Here is a 23,325-nt window from a genome sequence, read left to right as displayed (position 1 = left end):
TCCTGTCAGTGCTTGGGGACCATCTGGGATGCTGGAATTGAACCCGGGCCAGCAAGGCAAACCCCCTACCCACTGCACTGTCCTCGGGCCCTGGTGGATAACACAGCATGGAAAGGCCTGAAACCTATGGACATTGAGGGTTATAGATGAGGTTCTGTTTATAAAAAATAAAAAAAACTCAATTCAACAATAGTTTTTTGGGCTTCTATGAGATATATTCACAATTTCATAATATAATTTGAAAGTGTGATTAATAATATAAAATATTAGATGAGTAGTATAGTAAGATTAATGTATTGAGTAAAATAAATGGTATGTGACTATTATTGGGCATTATATGTGTGCATAGTTTTGAATTTGAGGTCACATCTAGGGATACTTGGGGACTCCTCTAGGCTCTGTGCTCTGGACTCGCTCCTGACAGTGCTTAGGGGCCAGGCGGTACCAGAGATCAAACCAGGGTCTCTTGCGTGCAGAACTTACACTCCGCCGGCTGAGGTCTCTGGCTGCATGCAGTACAGTGTTGGGGAAGGTGACCTTGGAAGTAGTGCTCGGGGGCCTGAGACCTCCATCTGGGCCTGCAGATCACTGTGAGGGTCTGAGAACGTGGTGCTTGTCAGGTCCTGTGGTGCCAAGGGTTGCCTGGTCATCCCAGCCATGCTCAGGACCGTCCAGGGCCAACTCATGAGCTCTTAGTACAAGGCTGTAAGCTAAGCTTGCAGTAGTGATGCTTGGTCGTATTAAATATCTTAACTTAAAAAAATTATTAAAGCATCGTGGTTTACAGTTAGGGCTAAAGCGATAGCACAGCAGGTAGGGCATTTGCCTTGCATGTGGCCAACCCAGGTTCAATTCTTCTGCCCTTCTCGGAGAGCCCAGCAAGCTACCGAGAGTATCTCGCCCGCACTGCGGAGCCTGGCAAGCTCCCTGTGGCATATTTGATATGCCAAAAACAGTAACAACAAGTCTCACAATGGAGACATTACTGGTGCCTGCTCGAGCAAATCCATGAGCAACGGGATGACAGTGATGGTGATGATTTACAGTTGAGTTTTAGCTACAACTGTTCCAATCCCAACCCCGGTGGTAACTTCCCCCCACCCCAGCCCAGTCTCCCTGCATTCTCCCCATACACCGAGACCTGCCAGCTCGACAGGCTGACTTTTGACTTGGTTGTTGGAGTTTGGATCTCTTGCTCCACGTGTTGGGGACCCTGCGGGGAACACTTAGCTGTAGCACTCCTCTATCCCACCGATGGGCCCAGACCTCCTTGACCAGTGCTCCCCTTGGCTGTCATTGCTATTTCGTCTTTCCCCCTCAGTTTATTCCTTTCCTGCTCTTTTCTCCCTGTACTCTGGGGCAGTGGTGATCTACACACACCCCCTTTAAACCACTGAGTTCCCTCCTCCACTCACTCTATCATATGTAAGTGAGATTATTCTGTGTTTGTCCTTCTGGTGTACTTCATTTAACATGACAGCTCCCAGTTCTATCCCTGTTGCAGCAAATTGCATGATTTCATCTTTCTTACAGCTGCATAGTATTCTGTTGTGTGTGTGTGTGTGTGTGTGTGTGTGTACAGATATTTATATACAGATATAGAGTTTTTCCTCTCAGAGAGCCCAGCAGCTACCGAGAGCATTCCGCCCACACGGCAGAGCCTGGCAAGTTAGCCTCTGAAGCTGCTTTTGTGTGTCGAACCCTACGTCGGCCTGATTCTGGAGCACGGGCCTGCAATAGCCCAATGCAGAAATGCTGCGGCTTTCAAAACTTCTATTTGATTTTAGCAACAGTAGCCTGTTTTGTTATTGTTATGACTGTGTTACTGTTGTTTTGGGGACACACCTAGCAGTGCTCAGGGATTTTCCTGACTCTGCCCTGAGTTACTCCTGGAGGGCTCGAGGGACCATATGGGATGCGGGGATCAAACCTGGGGTTGGGCCAGTGTCCTACCCTCTCGACTGCTGCTCTAGCCTTAACAACAGTAGTCTGGGAATCCCAAGTAATTAAATTGTTGAAATATTAAAAAATCTGTTTCATGTCTTTTTTTTTTTGGCTTTTTGGGTCACACTCGCCAATGCACAGGGGTTACTCCTGGCTTTGCACTCAGGAATTACTCCTGGCAGTGCTCAGGAGACCATATGGGATGCTGGAAATCGAACCTGGGTCGGCCACATGCAAGGCAAATGCCCTCCATGCTGTGCTATTGCTCCAGCCCCTTCATCTCATTTTTACAAAAAGTTTATTGATACACTGACATTGTTTCATTAGGGTAGTGTGGAAATCACTTTGAGGCTTTAAAAAGCCATTTTTGATAGTCTACATTAAAAGAGATTAGAGCTAGGAATTTCAGTGAACAAAGTTAAGACCAGTATATGTGAGAGATCACTGAAGATATGAACCAGGTTTTAAATGTGAGAACGGGAGGGAAAGTAGCAGTTTAGGTGTAAAGGAGTAAGAGAGAGGGGTGTGGAAAATGACTAAGTGTGAATATGTTTTTAGGAGTGAACACCAATGTGAGTATTTGAGCTAATCAGACTTAATACTGTGGGCAAACTAAATGCTTGTGATTTATCATTTGCTCAACAAACCGAAAATGCATAAATCTCCATGAGCTCTTTTATGTAACTGAATGAAGAGTCCAATAAATCTTCGACCCCCCTAACTCTGCTGCCATCCTAAAAAAAGCAAATGAATTGTTTGTGCCCAGGATCCCATATGAGAAGTTAATTGCCTTCTTGCTCTAATCTGCATGGGTAGAGCTTTTTCCTGTGCTATACTGAATTTTTCCTATAATAACTTATCTTCATAAATATCTAGAGTAAACTGTCTCCCTATTTAAAAAATTTACAATGGGTTAAAATATTTTTTTCCATAAAAGACACAGAAATGTTCAAATCTTTCTAGAAGTATTGGGATAATTTTGGGAAAGTCTTATGTAAATGTTTCCGCTTAGCACTGGGGAGATGGTCAGTGGGTCCAGCACTTGCCTTGCATGCAGCTGACCTGTGTTTGATCCCTGGTCTCCCAGATGGTTCTGTGAGCTCGGCCAGGAGAGACCCTGGGCCCACCGCCAGGAGTGAGCCCTGAGTGTGGTGTGCCCCCCAACCAATATATAACCTATATTTATAATATTTATGTTATTTTACATTTCATACAATATTACACTTCATACCAACTACTGTTTTTTTTCTCCAAACCTTGATAAGGCACGCTTAATATGCACCTTAAATACCATACTGAAAACTACAGTTACATCTGAGTGAAAAACAATCTAAGCTTATCCTCATAGTGCTATAAGAATGCATGTCACATTGAATAAAATGTATCATATGTTGTCTACAGTCCGACAGATACAAAATTTGTCTTCAAACCTAGTCAGCACCGATAAAGGAAAGGGTGAATCCATTCTAGCAGGTTATTAAAATCTCATAAACTGAATCCCACACTGAGGAGTGGGTGTGTGGATTTTGTCCAGGGAGAGAATGAACAATAATTAAGGACTGACTAGAACAATCACAGGGTTGAAAGACGGCAGTGCGGGACCCAGAGAAAACCCCTCCCTAATTGTGTCTCACTGAGCGTTTTCCCGAAGCTTTGAAAGACAAAGTGAACTTGTGGAGTGAACCTTTCCCACTGCCAGTGTCCCGGGTATCCCTCCTTTCAGCCCAAACCCAGCCCACCCCCTGCCTCTCTGCCAGACTCTTTCCTTCTTACTCTCTCTCTACTTTGGGGCATTACGGTTTGCAGTACAGAGACCGAGAGGCTATCCCGTTTGGTCCTTTACTACTTTCAGCACACGTCTCCCATCCTGAGCGATCCCACCAACCATCACTGACTCAGTGACCCCTTCTCTATCCCAGCTGCTTCTCCCCAGCCCATAATGCAGCTTCCAACCGTGGAGCAATATTCCTGGCCCTTGTCTCTACTGTCCTTGGGTGCCTGTCTCGTACTATGATATTTTATACTCCACAATGGGACCTCCCGCTTTCTGTCACCCACCAGTACTTTAGTGCTGTCACTCGATGCCAGCAGACTGACAGTTGTCTTTTCCGGGTCTGCTCCCTCGCCCACGGTGTTACAGCAGCCTTGGATGGGAGTTGTGTCACCAAGCATCCAACCCTCATTTCTGCTTTGAAGGGACTGTCTGTGTGGGAGACATACTCAACATGCTTCTAGGGGCTCAGGCCCACTCAGTGGGGCGACCGTCCCCTGGAGCAGGGTCTGCCCTGTGGAGGGTACTTGGGATCACCAAGGTCACACCTTGTGCCCACGAGCTTGTGCGCCTGTATGGTGCTGGGGACTGAAGAGAAGAGTCCTCACACATTGCTGGGTAATCAGGCGTCTCCCTGGTTAAGTAGCACTGTAGCACTGGCATCCCGTTGTTCATCAGTTTGCTCGAGCGGGCACCAGTAATGTCTCCATTGTGAGACTTGTTGTTACTGTTTTTGGCATATCGAATACGCCATGAGTAGCTTGCCAGGCTCTGCCATGCGGGCGAGATACTCTCGGTAGCTTGCCAGGGTCTCCCAGAGGGATGGAGGAATGGAACCCAGGTCAACCGCATGCAAGGCAAATGCCCTACCTGCTGTGCTATTGCTCCAGTCCCCCTGGTTAAGTAGGAGAGGTTAAATATACGAGTAGGACAAGCACGCGTTTCAAGAGCCGTGGTGATAATGTCCGTACCAGGTGAGGTTCAGAAGCCCAGGAATACAGAAGAATGTGTTTAAACAGGAGCTAGGACACAGCTGCATTGGAACTCCTGGAAACAGAGCCAGAAATAGAGTGGAGAGGGCGGGTGGTTTGTTTGGGTAATGACCCCAAGGAACCCGAGAGAATACGCCAGGGGAAGAGAAAAGCAATATAAAGGCGTGTCATGAAGGGCAGGGGTGGCTCCAACTGTCTGCAACGTCTCAAGAACTCCATAGACAGCTTCACCACGGCATCTGCCTGAAGGTCAGGATGAAGAGATGTGTGTCCGTGAGCTCCTGTCACCCTCTGATGAAGGGTTGCTATTTGGATGGTGACTGTAATTTCTGCAGGGTCCGGGCTTATCGTGGCAGCCGGAGAGACTCAGGCAAGAAGCAGGAAGGTGCAATATACATGAGGCAAGATACCGGCCCCAAATGAGTCAACAGGAAAACTGGCTCCAGCACCGGTTGTGGTCTGGGGAGTTGTCGGGGGACAAGAGAGGGGGTGTTTTCTCATGGGGTGGGTAATTCCTGTGTCGGGTGAGGGAATCCATGCTAGGTTTCCAAATGGCTGGGAAAAAGAGCACCAATGAAAGGCAAACTGATTCTTATGTCTTTACAACCAGATTGATACTTTGCATTTTTAATTGTTACTCTTATTTTCATTGCCCCAGCGGTAATAATCTTGTTAAGTGAACACAGGCCAAAGAGAATGAGATGGTTTCACTCACGTGCATAGACTATCATAAGGGCGTAACTTATCAGCTAGGCCTCAGGTTCCGTTCCTGGGACTGAAATGGATTCCGTTTCCCACCAATGAAACTATGTGTAACTGGCCAACCTGAACCCCCCTGGGAAAGCTCCCGGGCCCAGCAAGTGGCTCAGTCGATCACTCTGCCCCGGTCAAAGTGCCCCAGAAATTGCCTTTTGTTAACCCCAAAGGATGAGTAGCTTATGGCACCATAAAGTCTGACTGGACACTTGTTTAACTGTGTCCTGACCACTGTTGCCATGGTGCTTGCTTGACTTTGAGGCCGCTTGCTGCTCTCAAGGGCCCAGTCTGTGGGCGAGATGGTTGACCCCAGTGTACCGGAATCAAACTCCCACTGCTTTTGCGTCATCGTGCTCGCGTCTCTGTCCGTCCGGACACTTGGGAACCCACAGTCCCGGGCCTAACAGTATGAGTGGCGGGAGCGAGTTAACTGGCAGTAAGCAATGCAAGGGCTTCCCGGTGTTGGTGACAATCATGATGATTACCGTAGGAAAGATGAGGAGGGGAAACTTCTGGTGGCGGTATGTCACCTTGCTGGTGACAATTGCGCACATCTGAGCTGCAAAATTGAAGTTTAGTTAATTCCATAATACTGCACACCACTGAGCTGTCCATGAAAAGGTTTAAAAAGATCAAAACTAAGAAATGGAACACATGCAGTGAGAGGGAGAGTGGAGGTCTCTTCAGACGGGCCTGGTTCCCGGGCTTGAAGGAGTCAACTTGACCCTTCAGATGTGCAGCTCCCAAAGAATCTCCACCTCAGGGTTGGTTTGGGTCAGATCTTTATTGTGACCAGTTACACTGAAAGCGTTTCTTCCAGGAAATATTTTCATCCACATTTTAGCTACCATCTGCAATTACAGACGTGTCTAATGTCTTGTTAGAAGTTTCCAGGTCATCTGCAAATGGAGGGGCTTTGGGGTTTTAAGTGATATTATCTCACAAACATCTGTTTTGGGGGCAGCAGAATTAAAGAAAAGAAGATGTGTGATGAATATTGAGTCAGCTAAAAGTACAATGACGTCTTGAGCCAAAATGCAGACCTATGTAGTATGTGTAATAGGAGGATTTCATAGATTGCATATGACTGGACAGGGAGTGAATAAAAGAAATTGTGGGTTTATTTTGAAAATCACTCTCTTCATTTATTCTCTCCTGTTGAGCTTGGGTGAATTATAAGCACCCATATAGAAAACATTGTGCATTCCTAACACTCTAATGCATCGAATAAATCCTTACATACCTAGAAATGTGTAAATTAGTTTAAATATTGTGAAAAAACATTTCGACAAATTTTCCCAGCAGTTAGGGTTCAGGAAAGGGAGACGGTACAATTATTTGCTAGCAAGATACTTGGTGATTTTTGTTCATGATGTTCATATCTAGACTCTTGTTTGGCTACTTTGTAAAGATTTCTCTTTATAATTAGTGCTACTACTGCTCTATGCTTTACTCTTTACTTGTCTGCATCTTAAAAATCTATAACCAGCAAGAGGAAACATTCTCCAGCAGTTAAAAAAATTTGATTCCTGTAATCTGCTTAGCCGCTGTGTAGTGGAACAAAGGAGATATCAGATTTGAGAGAGACCTATAATTTATTCATCTACGAATTCAGCCCTAGCTGGAGAGAAGGATGGTTATTTATATGTCTCAGAATCAAACTTCCCTGAATGAATACAGAGTAGGAGTTTGAACTCAAGTGCCATTCCAAGAAAAATTTCTCAGCTTCATTTTCTTGATCTGATACTGTCTTGTCTGTAGCTAGGTAACAAAAGGATGTCTTGCAGCTTGAAATATCTCAGAAGTACCTTGGGGTCCAACCTCCCTAAGTAAGAGGAAGCATGCTGTTAATTTTCTTCCTAGGCAGGTCTAAGCTCTGCCCTCTTCCTTGTCCTAGTCCCAGAGATTTGTGTGTCGCTGTGCTTCAGGGAAGGTGGTCCCAGACATGGAACCGGTGTTGACAGGGGGCTATTAGGTGAATCGGACTGTTTTGGACACAGATAGTTTGGGATGGGAAAGATCTGACATCAAAACGATAGCAGAACTCTGCGTGTGAGTCTGTGTACTTGTGTGTGTGTGTGGTTTGTCCTAATAGAATATCAGTAAGAGGGGAAAAGGCTGACTTCTATCTCCAAAGATTAATCCTTGTTGAAATTCTGGAACATTTTTTGTAACTCTTATTGATGGGGTTCTAATATGTTCTTTAGGCAACTTGTATATTTATACGCAGCACTGTAGCACTGTCGTCCTGTTGTTCATCGATTTGCTCGATCGGGCACCAGTAACATGTCCATTGTGAGACTTGTTACTTTTTTTGGCATATCGAATACACCACGTGTAGCTTGCCAAGCTCTGTCGTGCGGGAAGGATACTCTTGGTAGCTTGCCAGGCTCTCCGAGAGGGACAAGGAATTGAACTCAGGTCAGCCGCATACAATGTGGATAATATATTAATCATCAGCCCTGGAGATAAAATATGATTGTAAAGTTATATTGCATGTTAAAAGGAAGAATTCCAAAAATGTTGATTCACTGATTTTTAAGACTGGTTTTAATAAATCAAAACATGCAGCTTTGAAAGGCAGTAAAGTGTTATGTCTGAAACGCTATCAGCAACAGAACAGTAAACCACAATGAAAAAAATCTGTGTGTTTTAAAAAAGAGCCCCAGGTAGAGGCAGACAGGTGAGAGGGAGGCAGAGAGGCAGAGGAGGGACACTGGGGGGAACTGGGCCTTGGGAAAGGGTCGGTGTTAATTAAAGCCGTGTTTGCCTGACACCGATTGTGATAACTGTAATTTCACAGACACTACTAATTTTTTTTTTAAATGTAGCTTCTGGGGCCAGAGAGAGAGTACAGGAGGCAAGGCGCTTGCCTTACACTGCACACAGCTGGCCCAGGTGCCAGTCCCAGCATCCCACATGGTCTCCCAAGCACCACCAGGAATAATTTAACTCCTGAGTGCAGAGTCAGGAGTAACTCCTGAATATCACCGGGTGTGGTACAAAAAAAACACTCTCCCCCACCCCCCCACCGCCCCAATTAGGCTATAGATGAGGAGAAAGTTTGATTCTGAGACTTATAAATAACCATCCTTCTCTCCAGCTAGGGCTGAATCCGTAGATGAATAAATTATAGGTCTCTCTCAAATCTGATATCTCCTTTGTTCCACGCACACAGAGGCTAAGCAGATTACAGGAATCAAACCGTTTTAACTGCTGGAGAATGTTTCTTCCTGCTGGTTATAGATTTCTAAGAGAGCAGAGAGATGGTGAGATGACTCCCTGTTCGCTCAGAGCGTTCCTCTGACTGTGACGGCGACTGGGAGTCAGGAGAAGGAGGTGCTCGCGGGGTTGTGGTGGGGATGTCGTCGGGCTCAGCCTCTACAGAAATCAATGCTTTTGACAATCTTTCCAAAAATAGGAACAGAACTCCCATGTGACACGGCCACTCCACTTCTTGGCATCTATGCCCCCAAACACAAAAACATTCTTTCCAAAGGAACATGTGTGGGCTCAGGGCAGTGCCCAAGATATGGAAGGAGGCCAAATGCCCAGCCTGGAGGGATGTATCAAGAAGTTGGGCAGTGTAGACACACCGGAATTCCATGGCTGCCATTTTGAACGTTTGAAACTTAAGCTTGGGGAGTTGCTCAGAGATCAAGGGTGCATCAGGGACCCTATTGGTTTCCCTTAGTTGCGTGTGGGACCCGCTCACAGTGCCGGGTCTAGCTGTGAAGCCCCCAAGATTTCACAGCTCACCCAGAGTCCAAATATCCAAGCCCCAGTTGGCCAGCCAGCACGGATGTGAGGCCCCGGCTTGCCTGCGCCCTGCTTGGGACTCACCCCCCAAATCTCTCTAATACTTTGTGAAAAAGAGAAAAAAGGTTAAACCTAAGGAAAATGAAAGGTTTTGCTAAGTGACTTGTTATTCTACATGTTTATGTTCAGTCCTTTAGAATGTAAGTTGAAAAGAAAAAAAAAAAAGCCTTACCCAGTTTCAGGTGGAAGAACCCAATTAAATGGGTTGAAATGTCACACATTTTTTTTCTCTGTCATTTTAATTTTAAGGCAGAGCCAGAAATTGTATGTAATTTGTCTTGGAAACTACAAGTCAGTGTTTTTCTCCCGAGCTCACCCCTGTTTTGATAGCAACTTACCTGAAATAGTATCTTGTAGCTGACACAAAATTGGATTCTGAGATTTGGTTAGAAGTGTTCTGGCCGGAAGCCTGGCGCTGAGGGAAGGAGTAACTATTCTCCAGCATTTTCGGCTGAGCCAGAATGCCAGTTTTCTGTGCTGAATATCACAGCAACAGACTCGCCCACCAAAATAAGTCCAGACAAAATGCCAGGACTCTGGAAGGCCCCCATGCCAGCTGCAGACTCCTGTTCTCTAGCAACAAAAATTAGCAAGCTTTATCCCAGGGTTTCCTGACCCGTTTGGATTTTTCAGAATAAAGGTCCTTTTCTTTTTTAGCTATTTCCCACTTGGAGTGAGTGGTACTCTGGGTGACTCCTGACTCTGTGCACAGGACTCACTCCTGGTGGGGCTTGCTGGACCATATGGGATGCTGGGGATTGAACCCAGGTCGGCCATGTACAAGGCCACTGCCCTACCCACTATGCTACTGCTCGGGCCCCCCACTCTGAGTTTCTTTATATTTTAATGCTAATTGTATTATTCCATGAGAAGCACTCTGTATCTATATCTATATCTGTATCTATAAACACTCAAAATGCTTCTGAAAAGCACCACTACAAACCTTATGATGTACAATAGAGGAAGGATTGTAGATTAAAATTTTATTTTTTGTGCATTTTTGTAAAATCTACGATGTATGACTGGTCTTATGAGTTTGTCTCCAACTCACCTCTTGTTTATTTGCTTTTGTGTCTGAGGTCTCTCCTTGGCAGTGCCCAGGGCTTACTCCTGGCTCTGTGTTTGAAATCACTCCTGGCGGGGCTGAGGACTATATGCAGTGCGAGGGATTGAGCAGGAATTGTCCGTATGAATGGCCAATGGCCTCGGTGGCTGCGCTTTCTCTCTGGACCCCTCTCATTTATTTTACTGAGCACAGTAATCTAGGTTCATTCATGATAATGCAAATACCAGTGTTTATACTCATTTTATACCTGAGTATTGTTGCTTTTCTATCACCTTTTTTTCAATATGTAGATAGGTACTTTATATTCCCAACTCTTGGCTATTGTAAATAAAGCTCCAGAGAGCATGGACATGCATATATCTATTCAAGTAAGGTAAATTAGACGTCAGTGGTGGACTTACTGTGGTACTTACCAAAGATACTGATTCATAGCTGTGTACATATTACAATGAAATGTTTTTTATGAGGGTGGGGAGCAGAGCCATGCTCAGGAATTACTTCTGGCTCTGCATTTAGGGGACCATATGGGATGTGGAGCATCAAATCCATATTGGCCGTGTATAAGGCAAGCGTCCACCCACTGTACTATTGCACCAGCTCTTATAATGTGATGTTTCTTGAAGACAAAAATTATATCTAATAAAAGATATATTAAACAGTAAAACATTCTTTTTGATGTTTTAAAATGAATTTAAACATTTTTTCCTGTACTGCGTTCATTTATCATCCACATTTAAAATTTTCCCATTATTAACATTTAATTGGAAATGGCATCTGTTATCAAAACAGCTAACTTTTACAGAAAGATTGAATCATGAGTCTCCGTGCTTCTGAGGAAACAGTCATTGTGCTTTCTTACCCCTGCCTTGCAAGAGCAGATCTGAAGATACGAAAAAAATATGAATAGAAGGATTGAACATATATAAACTTTGGATGTTGATGGACACTCATGACTATAGATTTTAATTTTTAATTTAGTTAACTTTATAAAGTAATTGCTCAAGTGTATCACCAATAGATGGAGAGACTTTATAGGGTCACTCTGTAGATAGTTATATTCTTCAGCTTCTTAATCTTTCTCCACAAAAATTACAATTCTTGACACCAATTTTATCCTGTGAATGTACAGGAAATGGCAAATCTATATTTATACCTAAGATATAAACATAAATGTCACGGTGAAAAATTTATTTCTTTATTTAAAATAACACCATTCATTCTGCATTTTTAGTTTTTGCTTAATGAATTCAAAGAATTTTCTGCATGATTTAATATGTAGGGATAACTGATATACAAGAAATAACACTTTAAAGGAGTTATCAACAAAAATCTTTTGGTGGAGGGTCACACCTGGCAATGCCCAAGGGTTGTTCCTGGCTCTGCACTCAAGAATGACTCCTGGCAGTGCTCAGGGGACCATATGGGATGCTGGGAATCGAACCCGCGTTGGCCATATACAAGGCAAATGTCCTACCTGTTGTGCTATCGCTCCAGCCCCTCAACAAAAATTTTAATGACTGATAATAAATTATTCAGTTTCAAAAGTAATTCCACAATAAGTTGTTCACTTACTCATATTTTACTATAGAGTATCAGTAAGAAACTTGGTTGAGTAATATAATGTCTAATGTCAGGATACTAACCCAAACGGGTGAGGAAAATTTTATGTAATTGTTATGTAATTTTTGTCTATTTTGCCCCGGGCTCTGAAAGAGTAACACAGCTCCTGAGTGTCAGTTGGTTAACTGTCATCTTCTTTAAGTCCTTTCCCTCCATATTAACTGTGGTTCAAGATTTTGGGAGGCAGGACAGTTTTTAAAATTGAAATCAGATTTTCATGTGTCCCAACACTTGAGAGAAAGATGCTCTATTTTCAGGAGCTAGGGAGGATGGTCTCATGATGTGGAAAATGATCTATTTGCCATCTATCATTTTAGCACCACAATTACACTCAGATATGCATAAGATTGTTCCAGTAAATCTCCGTCTTTGTACAATTTGTATTCCTTGGGCCTTCATCTATATGGGCAGATCAATATGCTCCAAGCATGTCTTCATATGTCTGTTTTCATTATGGATATAGAGGTCCTGTAGATAACAGTGTCTTAATCTTCCCAGAATCTTTAACAGCTGGTGCTGTGCTAGTCTCAGGATAGAGACTTATTGATGTGATGATTACTGTGAACAAGAGACAGAATTTGTTTTCTTTTGTAACAAGACAAAGAGTAGTATTTGAGGTAGCATTTGAACTCCTTAGAGTGGCTGGTAACATTTCCTCGTGTGTGTCTTAATTGCCTTTAGATTTCTGCCATTAAATTGCACTTCCAGCAGAAGAGCATTTTGATGTCTTTGATGAAACACATAATAATAAGATCTACTCTGCATGTACTCATAGATTTCGAAGAACTAATGAAGAGAAGGAATTATGCATACTCGTTTGAAAACATCAGAAACAATAAACTATGAAAAGGGCCCAAGAGACCGTATAATGGTTTAGGGTGTACCTCCATGGGCCGACCTGGGTTTGATCCCTAGCACCACGTGTGGGGCGCATCCAGGAGTGACTGCTGCGCATAGAATGAGCACCGAACACCGCCCGGTGTGGGCCAGCTCCCCAACACCCCCACCCTCAGCAATACCCAGGAAAATTGTGGGCAGGTGGGTCCTTTAAACATGGCCTACCACTGAGGTATACCCCCATCTCATTGTGGGTCACTGAATTAAAGAAAGGCAATATCTTAACCTGGAATTACTATGACTGGGAGCAAATTATTATAATCACTGACCTACACTGAATATTTAATGTACAACAGACACTGGGGTATGGTCTTTGCATACATTAGCTCCTTTTCTCTTTACTGTAACTTAGATCCAGGTCTCTTGGCTTAAATAGTTGTCTCGGGGCTGGAGAGATAGTACAGCAGCTAGGTGCTTATCTTGTGCACACTTAATCTCTGTTTAACCCCTGGTGTGTAAACACACAAAAAGGAGGAGAGAGCAGGGTCGCCAAGCCGGGCACAGGGCAGCGGCGCTCTGTCTCTCCCGCCTCCCGAGTTCGGTAGTCTCCAGCCTCTTCCCCCACCCCGGGGAGGTTGATGGCGATGATGAGGCAGGCGAAGGGAGGAACGGAGCCAGGCTGGATGGTCTCAGTTGCAGTTTATTCCAATCTCCTCTCTATACACTCCCGTCTCTCTCTCTGCTCCTTCCCCCAACCCCCTCTTACAGCCTCCTTAAATCTCCCAGCATGAGGGGTCAGGGCTTACACATAGGTGTGGTCACAATCAATAGGGGAAGTTCTTTCCCTCAGGGGAGGCTGCTTCCAGGACAGATTCTCTTTCAGCAGGACACCCACCCAAGAGCGGAATCCCATGGGTGTGTTTCTCCTCTCCTTGTCCAACTAACATATAAGTATTCATAATATTAATCATTTTGTATGGACATGGCAAAGATGCATTAAACTTATAGAATTGCTCTCCTGGGGTCATCTCGATCTCAGACTATAGTGCTCAGGCCAGATTAACTTTCCTATCCCCAGCAGGGTCCTAGTCTCGTCGTTGCTTTTGGGTCATGCCATGACATGTTTATGACCAAGCTCTTAACATATAGCTAAGCATTAGGCACTTTGGCCAGGCCCATCTCGATGCCAGGGTAGCACATAACTCACCGCTTGCACTGGGTCCGTCCCATCACTCACCGGGACCTGCCTTTGGGGTGCTAGGAAGTAAGGGCAACAGAGGCTTAAGTTGAGAAAGCAGATGCCCAGGAGTGAATTATATTCGAAGCCAATTAAATCCCATGTTACAACAGCATATTAACAACTGTCTTTCTTTGTCCATACAAAAAGGACATTGCTTTAAAGTAAAGTATTCAAAAGACACGAGGAGAGGAGCAAGGCAATATTAACTTCCAATACAAGTTCACTGTCCTAGCAAGGTCTGACCTTACAAATTAACAGAGTCTGATTAGGGGAAAAGCTGATTAACTGGTTGGGGAAGAGAGCATAGAGAAGTGGTTACAGATAGACAGAGGAATGGGAGTGACTCGGGAGCACTTTGATGCGTGTGACCCGATAAACCTAAGCTCCCTATAGCAAGGAGAACAGGACATACCAATGTTGTCTAAAAATGTTTAGAGATTATTACCAGATATGCCTAAACTCTTTGTGGTAAGGGAGAAAGGACAAACCAGTGCTATTTCCCCCTTTTCTGTTTACAAAATCACAAAAATTTGAAATAGAAAGAGGAACAATTCCAAACACAATACTTATAAGCTGTAGTAAAATTTCAGTCCGACCCTTGGCCAGAGCAGTGCTTGTAGTAAAGCGTCCAATTGTCCTGCACTGTCCAGGGGTGATGAGAGTCACCAATGGTGAGAGTCGTTTAGTCCCATTCTGAAGAAATGAAGTGTCTGGATCAAAATTGAAGAGTTGTTTCTGCAACAGCAGCAGTAGTGGTCACAGCAGTGAGTCCCAGGGGAGCAGCTATAGGAGTCTGATAAACTTCGTGAAGCACTGGATCAGGCAGGGAGCACTGGAACAGGAGCATCACAACTTCTATCAGGAGTCCTTCAGCAGGGGAACGCAGCCATTCTCTGGTCAGGTTCACTGGCAGTAATATCTGTGCAACCTAGCTTATGTTTGGAAAAAAACACTTTTTTAGAGTTATCAGAGGCTTCGACCATTGGGGTTTGGTATGTCTCCATGCCTAGGGGTAGAGAAAGAGACAGAGGGAACTCTGACACGAACAGTTATCCTAGAGAGAAATTCAAAGGTTTTCCTATTAAAAGTCATTCCTTCCTCCTTCGAAAACTGAGGCAACTGTGAATTCCAAGGAGAGAGAAAAAGGAAGGACTTGTTAATCCAAAATATGGGGTCCTGGCATTTTCCATTCCAGAACCTGTAGAAGGATACAAGGAATGCTCTGAATGTGACCTCATGATATGTTAGAGGAGCCAATGATATCCTACCCCTGGTCCCCGGTACGGTGGCCCAAGCTCTAGGAGGGGGGATATCTTAGCGCAAGGCCAGAGTTAACCCCAAGCACTGCCAGGTATGGCCCGAAAACTGAACAGCAAAAGTCTAGCTCCGAAACCTATCATTTTCTAAACCATTGTGGTTCCCACATTAGTCCTAAATGGATGCAAATTTCAAATATTGAAAAGTACGGCTTGGAAGCTGGTCTCACACACTGGGGGAAAGTCATCCCAGATAGAGAAGGGAACATCAAGTAAAATGTGGTTGGAGATCCCGTGCAGGAAGGGAGATGCGTGCTGAAAGTAGACTAGAGACTGAACACAATGGCCACACAATACCCCTATTGCAAACCACAACACCCAATTGGAGAGAGAGAACAAAAGGGAATGCCCTGCCACAGAGGCAGGGTGGGGTGGGGGAAAGATGGGATTGGGGGGTGGGAGGGATACTGGGTTTATTGGTGGTGGAGAATAAGCACTGGTGGAGTGATGTGTTTGCGAACATTGTATGAGGGGAAAACAAGCTCAAAAACGTGTGAATATGTATCTGTACCCTCATGGTGACTCACTAATGAAAGAATAAAATAAATTAAAAAAGAAATAAATAAAACTGTTAGATTAGAAAAAAAAGTACGTCATTACCTTACATCACCAACTTACCCAGTTATCAAGCTTTGCCTTCAGACTGTGATAGGATGGTAGCTTGTAGGTTAATGAGTGTGGCAGACTTTCTCATCACGGAGCAGGAGTGCAAAGTAGGCAAAGGAAGGGTTCTAGACCTCCCTGTCTCCTGTGCTTGCTTGCAGGGGTAGTTCTGAGGGGTTGGAGTAGACATCTAGACACAGCAGAGGGAGAAAGCCTTGAAGTGTTCCAGTGAACAAAGACTGTTCAGTCACAGAATCAGGGAAAAACAATAACCAAACACACTTAAAATTGTTCATGTGAAGTTCGTCAAAGGACTTCAGTTAAACAGTGTGTTCTAGAACAAAAATGTTTCTGTCAAACACTGATATTTTTATTCCCTGAGATTTTTCTGCCTATTTCAAGTGAATATAACACAGTTTCCTTTTACTTTGCTTTCATTTCTTTTTACTGTGGATTTTTTGGTAGTCTCTGGATGTTGGCTGTTGGAGGGATTACACGGTGCTGGGGGCAGTCCCTGGATGTGACTGCCTAGCTACTGGAAAATGGGGGATCTGAGCAGAAGAGGCCCAGTCCCGATCCAAGCAGGCTTGGAGATCTCAGCCCCGTGTCCCACACCCCTGGCTTCCTCTGCTGGTTCCTTCACGCGTGAGGCTCGTCTGAACGTGTGGAGAGGGGCCTTGAGTGTGGCTGTGGATGGCTCCAAAGGTCTTTGGCTGAGGGACTCCTCCGGTGCTGTGTATTCCCACCAATAGCCAAATCCAGAGACTATAAAACCAAGCTCCGGAAGTGTGCAGACATGGGACATCTTATAGCCTAGTTCTCCCTCTGGGAGAACCCGGCAAGCCACCGAGAGTTTCCTGCCCACATGGAAGAGTCTCTCAAACTCCATGTGGCATATTCATATGCCAAAACCAGTAACAGTGATGGGTCTCATTCCCCTGACCCTGAAAGAGCCTCCAATGTGGCACCATTGGGAAGGACCAGTAAAGAGAGGCTTCTAAAATCCCAGGGCTAGGACGAATGGAGATGATACTGAGACCACTTGAGAAATTTGACGATCAACACGATGATGAGATGATGATGATAATGATGATGATGATGATGATGATGATGAAGATAATGATGATGATGATGATGATGATGATGATGATTTTTTGGTAGGGGGGGTGTTTGTATGGGAAGCAAACACCTGGCACAGCTCAGGGTTTGCTCGTGGCTCTGTGTTCAAGGACCACTCATGACAGGTCTTTGGGGACAATATAGGGTGCCAGGGATTGAACCTTGGTCAAGCACCTTGCCCTCTGATTTATCTCTCCAGTCCTGCTTGATTTTTTAGGAGGTCTTTAATAAGCATCTTAAGGTGATTATCTTGGGATTGGATTATTGAATTCTCCTCTTCCGTTTACCAATGTGCCATCTTGGACAAGCCTCTCTCCCTCTCTTCCAAATCTCACAAGAGTAAGACTAGTGCCCTCAAACACACCAGCTGTCGATTGCGTAGGAAGGCGCCTTGCATAGCATGAGTTCTCTTGGAGAATTATTCCCTCACTGAAGCTGGATGATGGAATTCTCAAAATTGTGTCCTAAAAAGCCTGCCAAGTAGCAGAGTAGGAAGATGACTGGTCTATTTAAGAGAGCTTTTTGGGAGCGTTGCCGTGTAATTTTAGGACAAGAGAGTTCAGCTACAGTGAGAGAGCGTATCTGGGTTTTAGGCTGCTTGCAACAGAGAAGCATCCCTAGGCACAAAGTAGACATTTTCATTCAACTTTGACAAGGAACTGGAAGAAGAGAGATGCTCTGTGACCCCAGGCCCTGAGTCTGGTCTCAGGTAGGAGCCTAACTCGACGGAAGCAGTGGCCCTCTCTGAGCAGCCTAAAGTCTCTTATCTGAGAGAGGAATGTTTTACATCCAGGGATTCTCGGGGTGGTGGGCTCTATTCCATAGTTTCTCACTTCCTGGGAGCGTAGTATTTCAACAGATCCAGACTCTGCACAGCTGTGGTACCCAGAGAGGTCAGTGCCAGGAAGCCAGAGGTGCTTGGGGTAGGACGCTTACTTCTCTGCATGGCTCTTGGTGAAGCAGTGACAGGACTCAGCTGCCTGTTCTTGCAGCATCTTCTGATCCAGCCCCTGGAACAGAAACAACATGAATAAAAAAAAGAAGAAAGAAAGAGAGGAGCATCTTCATCTTCTCAGCCTAGCCACTGTTACTGAAGCAATCCAGATTCTCAGCCCCTCTACATAGTTTATCCCCACAAAACTATAGCTCCAGGCTCTGCGTGGGGACCAGAAGGCAGGACAAGGTCAGCACACGTGCCCTGCACCCCTCCCCAGCAGCTCACAGTCTCCCAGGCATCTCAGCTGCGGTGCTCATCTCGATAAAAGCCACGAAAAGCCACGGGTTAGACCAGTGGGTGGAGAATACTGGTGGCTTCGCTACTGTATTGTAACAGAAAATGGATTCAAGTCGATGGAAGAATAGATAAATTCTTTTTGGTTGGAAACTTTGTCGTGGCAGGGCCCGCCGAGATGCAGGAGCTGCAGCATCTCGACCGGTGGATTCCCGCTGCCCCTGAACCCCGCCGTGTTCTTCCCCGTGCCCCGGGTCACCCAGCCCACCGGCACCAACATCCTGTGGACCTACTCGGGGGCCTTTATGTGCCTGGAGATTCTGTTCGGGGGCCTCGTCTGGATTCTGGTGGCCTCCTCCCGCGTCCCTCTCCCTCTGCTGCAAGGATGGGTGATGTTCGTGTCCGTGACAGCATTCGTCTTCTCCCTTCTCTTCCTGGGCGTGTTCCTCTCCGGCATGACCAAGACTGATGCCAACTGGAAGTTCCTGGATTTGGTTTGCCACTCAGTAGTGTTTGTCTGTTACTTCGGAGCCTTTTTACTGGAAGCAGTAGCCACCTCCCTGCACAATCGTCGGGGGGGCAGTGCAGCCTCGGCTGACACGCCGCTCCTGGATGACAACCAGTATCGCATCAACGTAGCCGCCACAATTTTTGCCTTGGTGACCACAGCTTGTTATGGTTGCAGTGTGCGATTGGCTTTACTGAGATGGCGACTGCATCACTCCGTAACTCACTGGCCACGGTGGTTAAATTGGATGCGGAGGTCAGACTCTCACTAGGCAGACCCTGGTTCAATCCCTTGCCTCCCTTTATGATCCCCTGAGCACTGCCAGGAGTAATTCCTGAGTGCAGAGCCAGTGTAACCCCAGAGCTTTGCCAGGTATGTCCCAAAAACCAAAAAGAAAGGAAAAAAAAAAGAAAGAAAGGAGCATTGTCCAGGTGTTGGTTTCATTTGTCTACTTATAGTCTGATTGATTTAAATGTCATTCTGTCCAGATATAAGAACATTTCAAATATAAGTTACTCAGTTTGAAAGAGAATCTAAGTACAAGCCTAGTCTTATTTCCTGGGTGGAGTTTAAATTTTAATATAAAATTAATTATATTATATAGATAGTGCCATTATTTTTACATGTTCCCCTTTTCAAAGAAAATTTCCCTTTATATCCACACAATGAACAGATAATATTCATGGAAAAGGAGTCTCTCTTTTGTCTAGTTGCCCAGAAGCTTAAACTTGGAAATTTAGTGAACCTTGAAGTTTAACTAAATATCCCAAAACAACATTCCAAATAGGTTTACCACTAAACCTTATCTTTGAACATGAAACAGGGTTTAATAGTCATTTTCTTTAGAGGCCTGGAAATATAATAAATATGTTAGTTTTCACAGGTCTGTACAGCCTCTGTTGCAGTTATTTCGTACTGATGTTTCTACATGAAAGTAGCTGTAGACAACGCATAAATGAGTGTGTGGCTTTATTCCAATAAAACTTTATAAAAGAAACAGACAGAAGGTTGGAATTGGCCTGTATGCTTCAAATTATAGTTTGCTGGCCTGTGGTATAAACCCTTAGTTCTATGTTCTGTATTTTATTAAACTTTTTTTCTGAGCTAAAGTTAATTAGATAAATCTCAGTTGTATCATAATGCAATAATCCTAATGCCTTTTTGTTAATTGTCAAATACCTTAAACAGGCTTATCATTTCTCAAGTAATAAGGAGCATATAGTTTCTCAAGCTATTTCAATCATGAAACGTGGCTGTAAGGAAGTGTAATTTATGATGGGATCCCTTGTAGCCTGACCAAATTCAGGTCTCCTACGAGTGAGCAAAACTCCGTCTTCACATCCTTCACATGGAGATTCCCCAGAGGCCATTTACCAGCGCTGTATCTCTCCACTTACCTCATACTTTGAATTTAGTCATGCTTTGAAATACAGCTGTTTGCCCTGTGCATGAATATATGAATATTGTGTGTGGTTATGTAGAGCTTTACCAAATCTAGAGCTCTAAAATAAGTTTTAACTTCTAATTGTTCTAGTTTTTGAGTTAAATTTGAATATAGTAGTAATTCTATCTTAAAGTTATGAGTTCTCAGTTTGTTTTTTATGGTAACCCATCCACACGTGTTCTTTATGCATTGGTGGCAGCACAAAGTCACTTTTGGAACAACAGCCATCAAAAACAAATAACCTGCCTCTGGCTGACTAGCATATTTTAAAAAGAGAAAGTGTTTTAACCCACCTGTAAGACCTTCACTGTGGACAAGTGTCAGTATGGCTTGAAAGAAGGGAATAAACTTGGACTCCCCCTCACAGTTCTCACCACGTTGAAGTAAGGAATTCCCAACTCCCACTCCACTGGCTACATGTTGCTCCAGTTTGCTGCCTCTGGGAAAAGAGGGCTTTTGAATGCTCTGTTCTTTCATCCCTTTTCTTTTTAGCTGAAAAAAGCTAAAGCGTGCCATGTATACATAGGACTGTTAGATTTTATGGAACATAGAACAATCATGAATCAGTAGTATGGTCTGTGCTCAGTCATCAACTGCTGTTGATGTAATAATCTCCTAGAAAGAACTTTGTTAGAGTTTCATTTTTAGAATTTAAGGAGAAAACATGTTTCAATATGTGGCTGAAGGAAATAAGTTTTGTGACTTTATACACATGTCATGTCTTTTCTATAAATATCCCACTCTCTGGGTTTTTCTAGCTCAAGACCACACATTTGAACTTGTACTAAAAATTGTATATTACAGAGTCGTAAATGTGCCATAAGGATATATAGTTAATCTGCTCTACCTGGAGTTATATAGTCTGCTAGATTTAATTGTGAGATTCTATTTTTGTTTCCAAGGTATAACAGGTCTGTACCTGCTGCCATTACGTTACATGATTTCATGGAAACGCTTTGGTGGCACTTTTGTAAATGAATTGCTTCTAGATAGTTAAGAACTTTAAGTCTAAAACTCATCAAACTGTGAATATGCTTGAATTTGTAAATTAATTGCATTTTAGATTTGTAAGCTGAGTGACAAAGCACTTGAACAAAAAAACTGGCATATAAGAATTTATATATCTCTGCTGTAAAGATGACAACATCTTGGGTGGTTTTAGAATCTGGTAACTCCATGATGAAAATAATTTTATTTTATAAGTGTTATAACTCTAATAAAGTACTCATTTGATGATAATCTTTAAAAAAATATGTCGTGGCAAATCTTACGGACTCTGGAGTAGAGAAAGAAATAGAATTGATTTGATTTGATTTTTTTTTTTACAGTGCGATGTCTTTCCTTGGGAGAGCGCCCCGCTGAAAGGGTGTTATATGAATATAGTAGATAAGCAATTATAGGCATCCTGGACCCAGTTCCTAGGTAACAGGTTGCCTCAAATACTTCTTTTTTTGCTTCAGACTCCTTCTGGATGCACAGCCAATCCTTTCCCCCTTTCATTTCTGTCAACCGATCTTACTGCTTAGAAACTCCATACCCCCTCTACCCACATAGCATCCCAATAGACTAAGTTGGTGAATGATCTGCTCTATTTATGTTTAATGCATTATTCATTGTGGCGTGGCAAGAAGAGATAAAAACTCTAAGCGTCATAAGACAAAATACCTGCTGAATAACCTAAAGACTCGATTTATCTAAACCACTGGCCTGTCCAGCTGACGTATTCATTTGCCCTCTCTTCACCTCTCCTGAAACCAGCACTGATCAAAGACAAGTTCTTGCAATTCTTGACAAACCTTTATCTTTCTTTACATAAAATTTCTTAAGCATTTTCTCCTTTGGGACTGGAGAGATAACACAGTTGGTAGGGCACTTTGCTTGCACGTGGTGTCCCAGGTTGTGTTCCCAGCATCCCATAGGGTCCCCTGAGCCCTGCTAGGAGTAATTCCTGAGCACAGAGCCAGGAGTAACCCCTAAGAATTGCTGTGTGTGGCCCCCAAATAAAAACAAATTTTGCTTAGGGTTTGAGAGAAGGGGTGTTAGGGTCCCTGGGAGCATCAGATGGGTACACTAGTGATGGGTACGGAGTGGAATAATGTGAGTGAGAAACTATTATTAACAGTATGGCAAACCATAGAATCTCAATCAATAAAAAATTCTCTAGACTTTCTGCAAAAAGTTGATAGAATGTATTTGCATGTTTTATTAATGACAGTAAGTATAACTATATCAAAGCGCAGCAACAAATAAATAGAATAGATTAAATGGACATTAAATGGAGATTTTAGAGCTATAAAGATGGTGAAAACATACTATGACAGAAAAATGGGTCTGCAGTATAAATGAAAGCATTTCTAAACGAATGAATTTTAGTCAACATGTCTAGAAGCATAGAAGTGTTTTGTGACTTAGACTGCTCCACCTCCGTGAGTATAACCGTTATCTTCCCTCCCACATAAACAGAAATACAGGCACTACTCACAGGGGCTCTTGACTCCGTGACTCTGTGTCTGTCCCGATAATTGCACGGGCGCGACGTTCACTGCATCAGACAGAGTTGCTCACGTACACAGCGCAGCACTGCACTGTGATTATTTCCTGCGGTTTCCAAGGCAACTCTTTTCAGCCTTATAATTTATTTATTTGGATTAGATCATTTTTTTTTAACTTTTGGGTCACACCCAGCGATGCTTAGGGATTACTTCTGGCTCTGCCCTCAGGAATTACTCCTGGCATTGCGTGGGGGCCTGTATGGGATCAAATGGGAATCCGGTATGGGAATCAAATCCAGGTAGGGCGCATGAAAGGCAAGTGCCGTATCCCCTGTACTATCTCTCCAGCCCCAATTCTGGGTAGTTACTTTTTTTTTTTAGCCAGCTTTATTGAGTTACCGAGATTTATAAGACTGCTAATTATACTTCTCACGGATACACCATTCCAACACCCACAACACCAGGCAGCTCCCCTGCCTGGTCCCCATCCCCCACCCTGACAGCGAAGCTCAGCCCTACAGACAGGATCTTCCTGATGCCTGCCATCATTTGTTGCTCCCTTACTAT

The 23,325-nt window shown here is 43.9% G+C and overlaps 2 protein-coding genes across 2 annotated transcripts in view; both read left to right on the top strand.

Annotated features, from left to right (window-relative positions):
• SNCA (synuclein alpha) overlaps nt 1-23,325 on the top strand; it is a 119,037-nt gene that overhangs the window by 62,098 nt on the left and 33,614 nt on the right. The window lies entirely within an intron of this gene.
• Nucleotides 5,907-19,093, top strand: LOC129404849 (protein MAL2-like). Its single transcript, XM_055138222.1, has 2 exons — nt 5,907-5,984; nt 18,446-19,093. Exons 1-2 carry the CDS (start codon nt 5,907-5,909, stop codon nt 19,091-19,093), a joined length of 726 nt encoding a protein of 241 aa, XP_054994197.1.

Source organism: Sorex araneus, chromosome 5, assembly GCF_027595985.1.
Source record: "Sorex araneus isolate mSorAra2 chromosome 5, mSorAra2.pri, whole genome shotgun sequence".
Taxonomy (NCBI): domain Eukaryota; kingdom Metazoa; phylum Chordata; class Mammalia; order Eulipotyphla; family Soricidae; genus Sorex; species Sorex araneus.
This window is presented reverse-complemented; position numbering and strand designations above follow the sequence as displayed.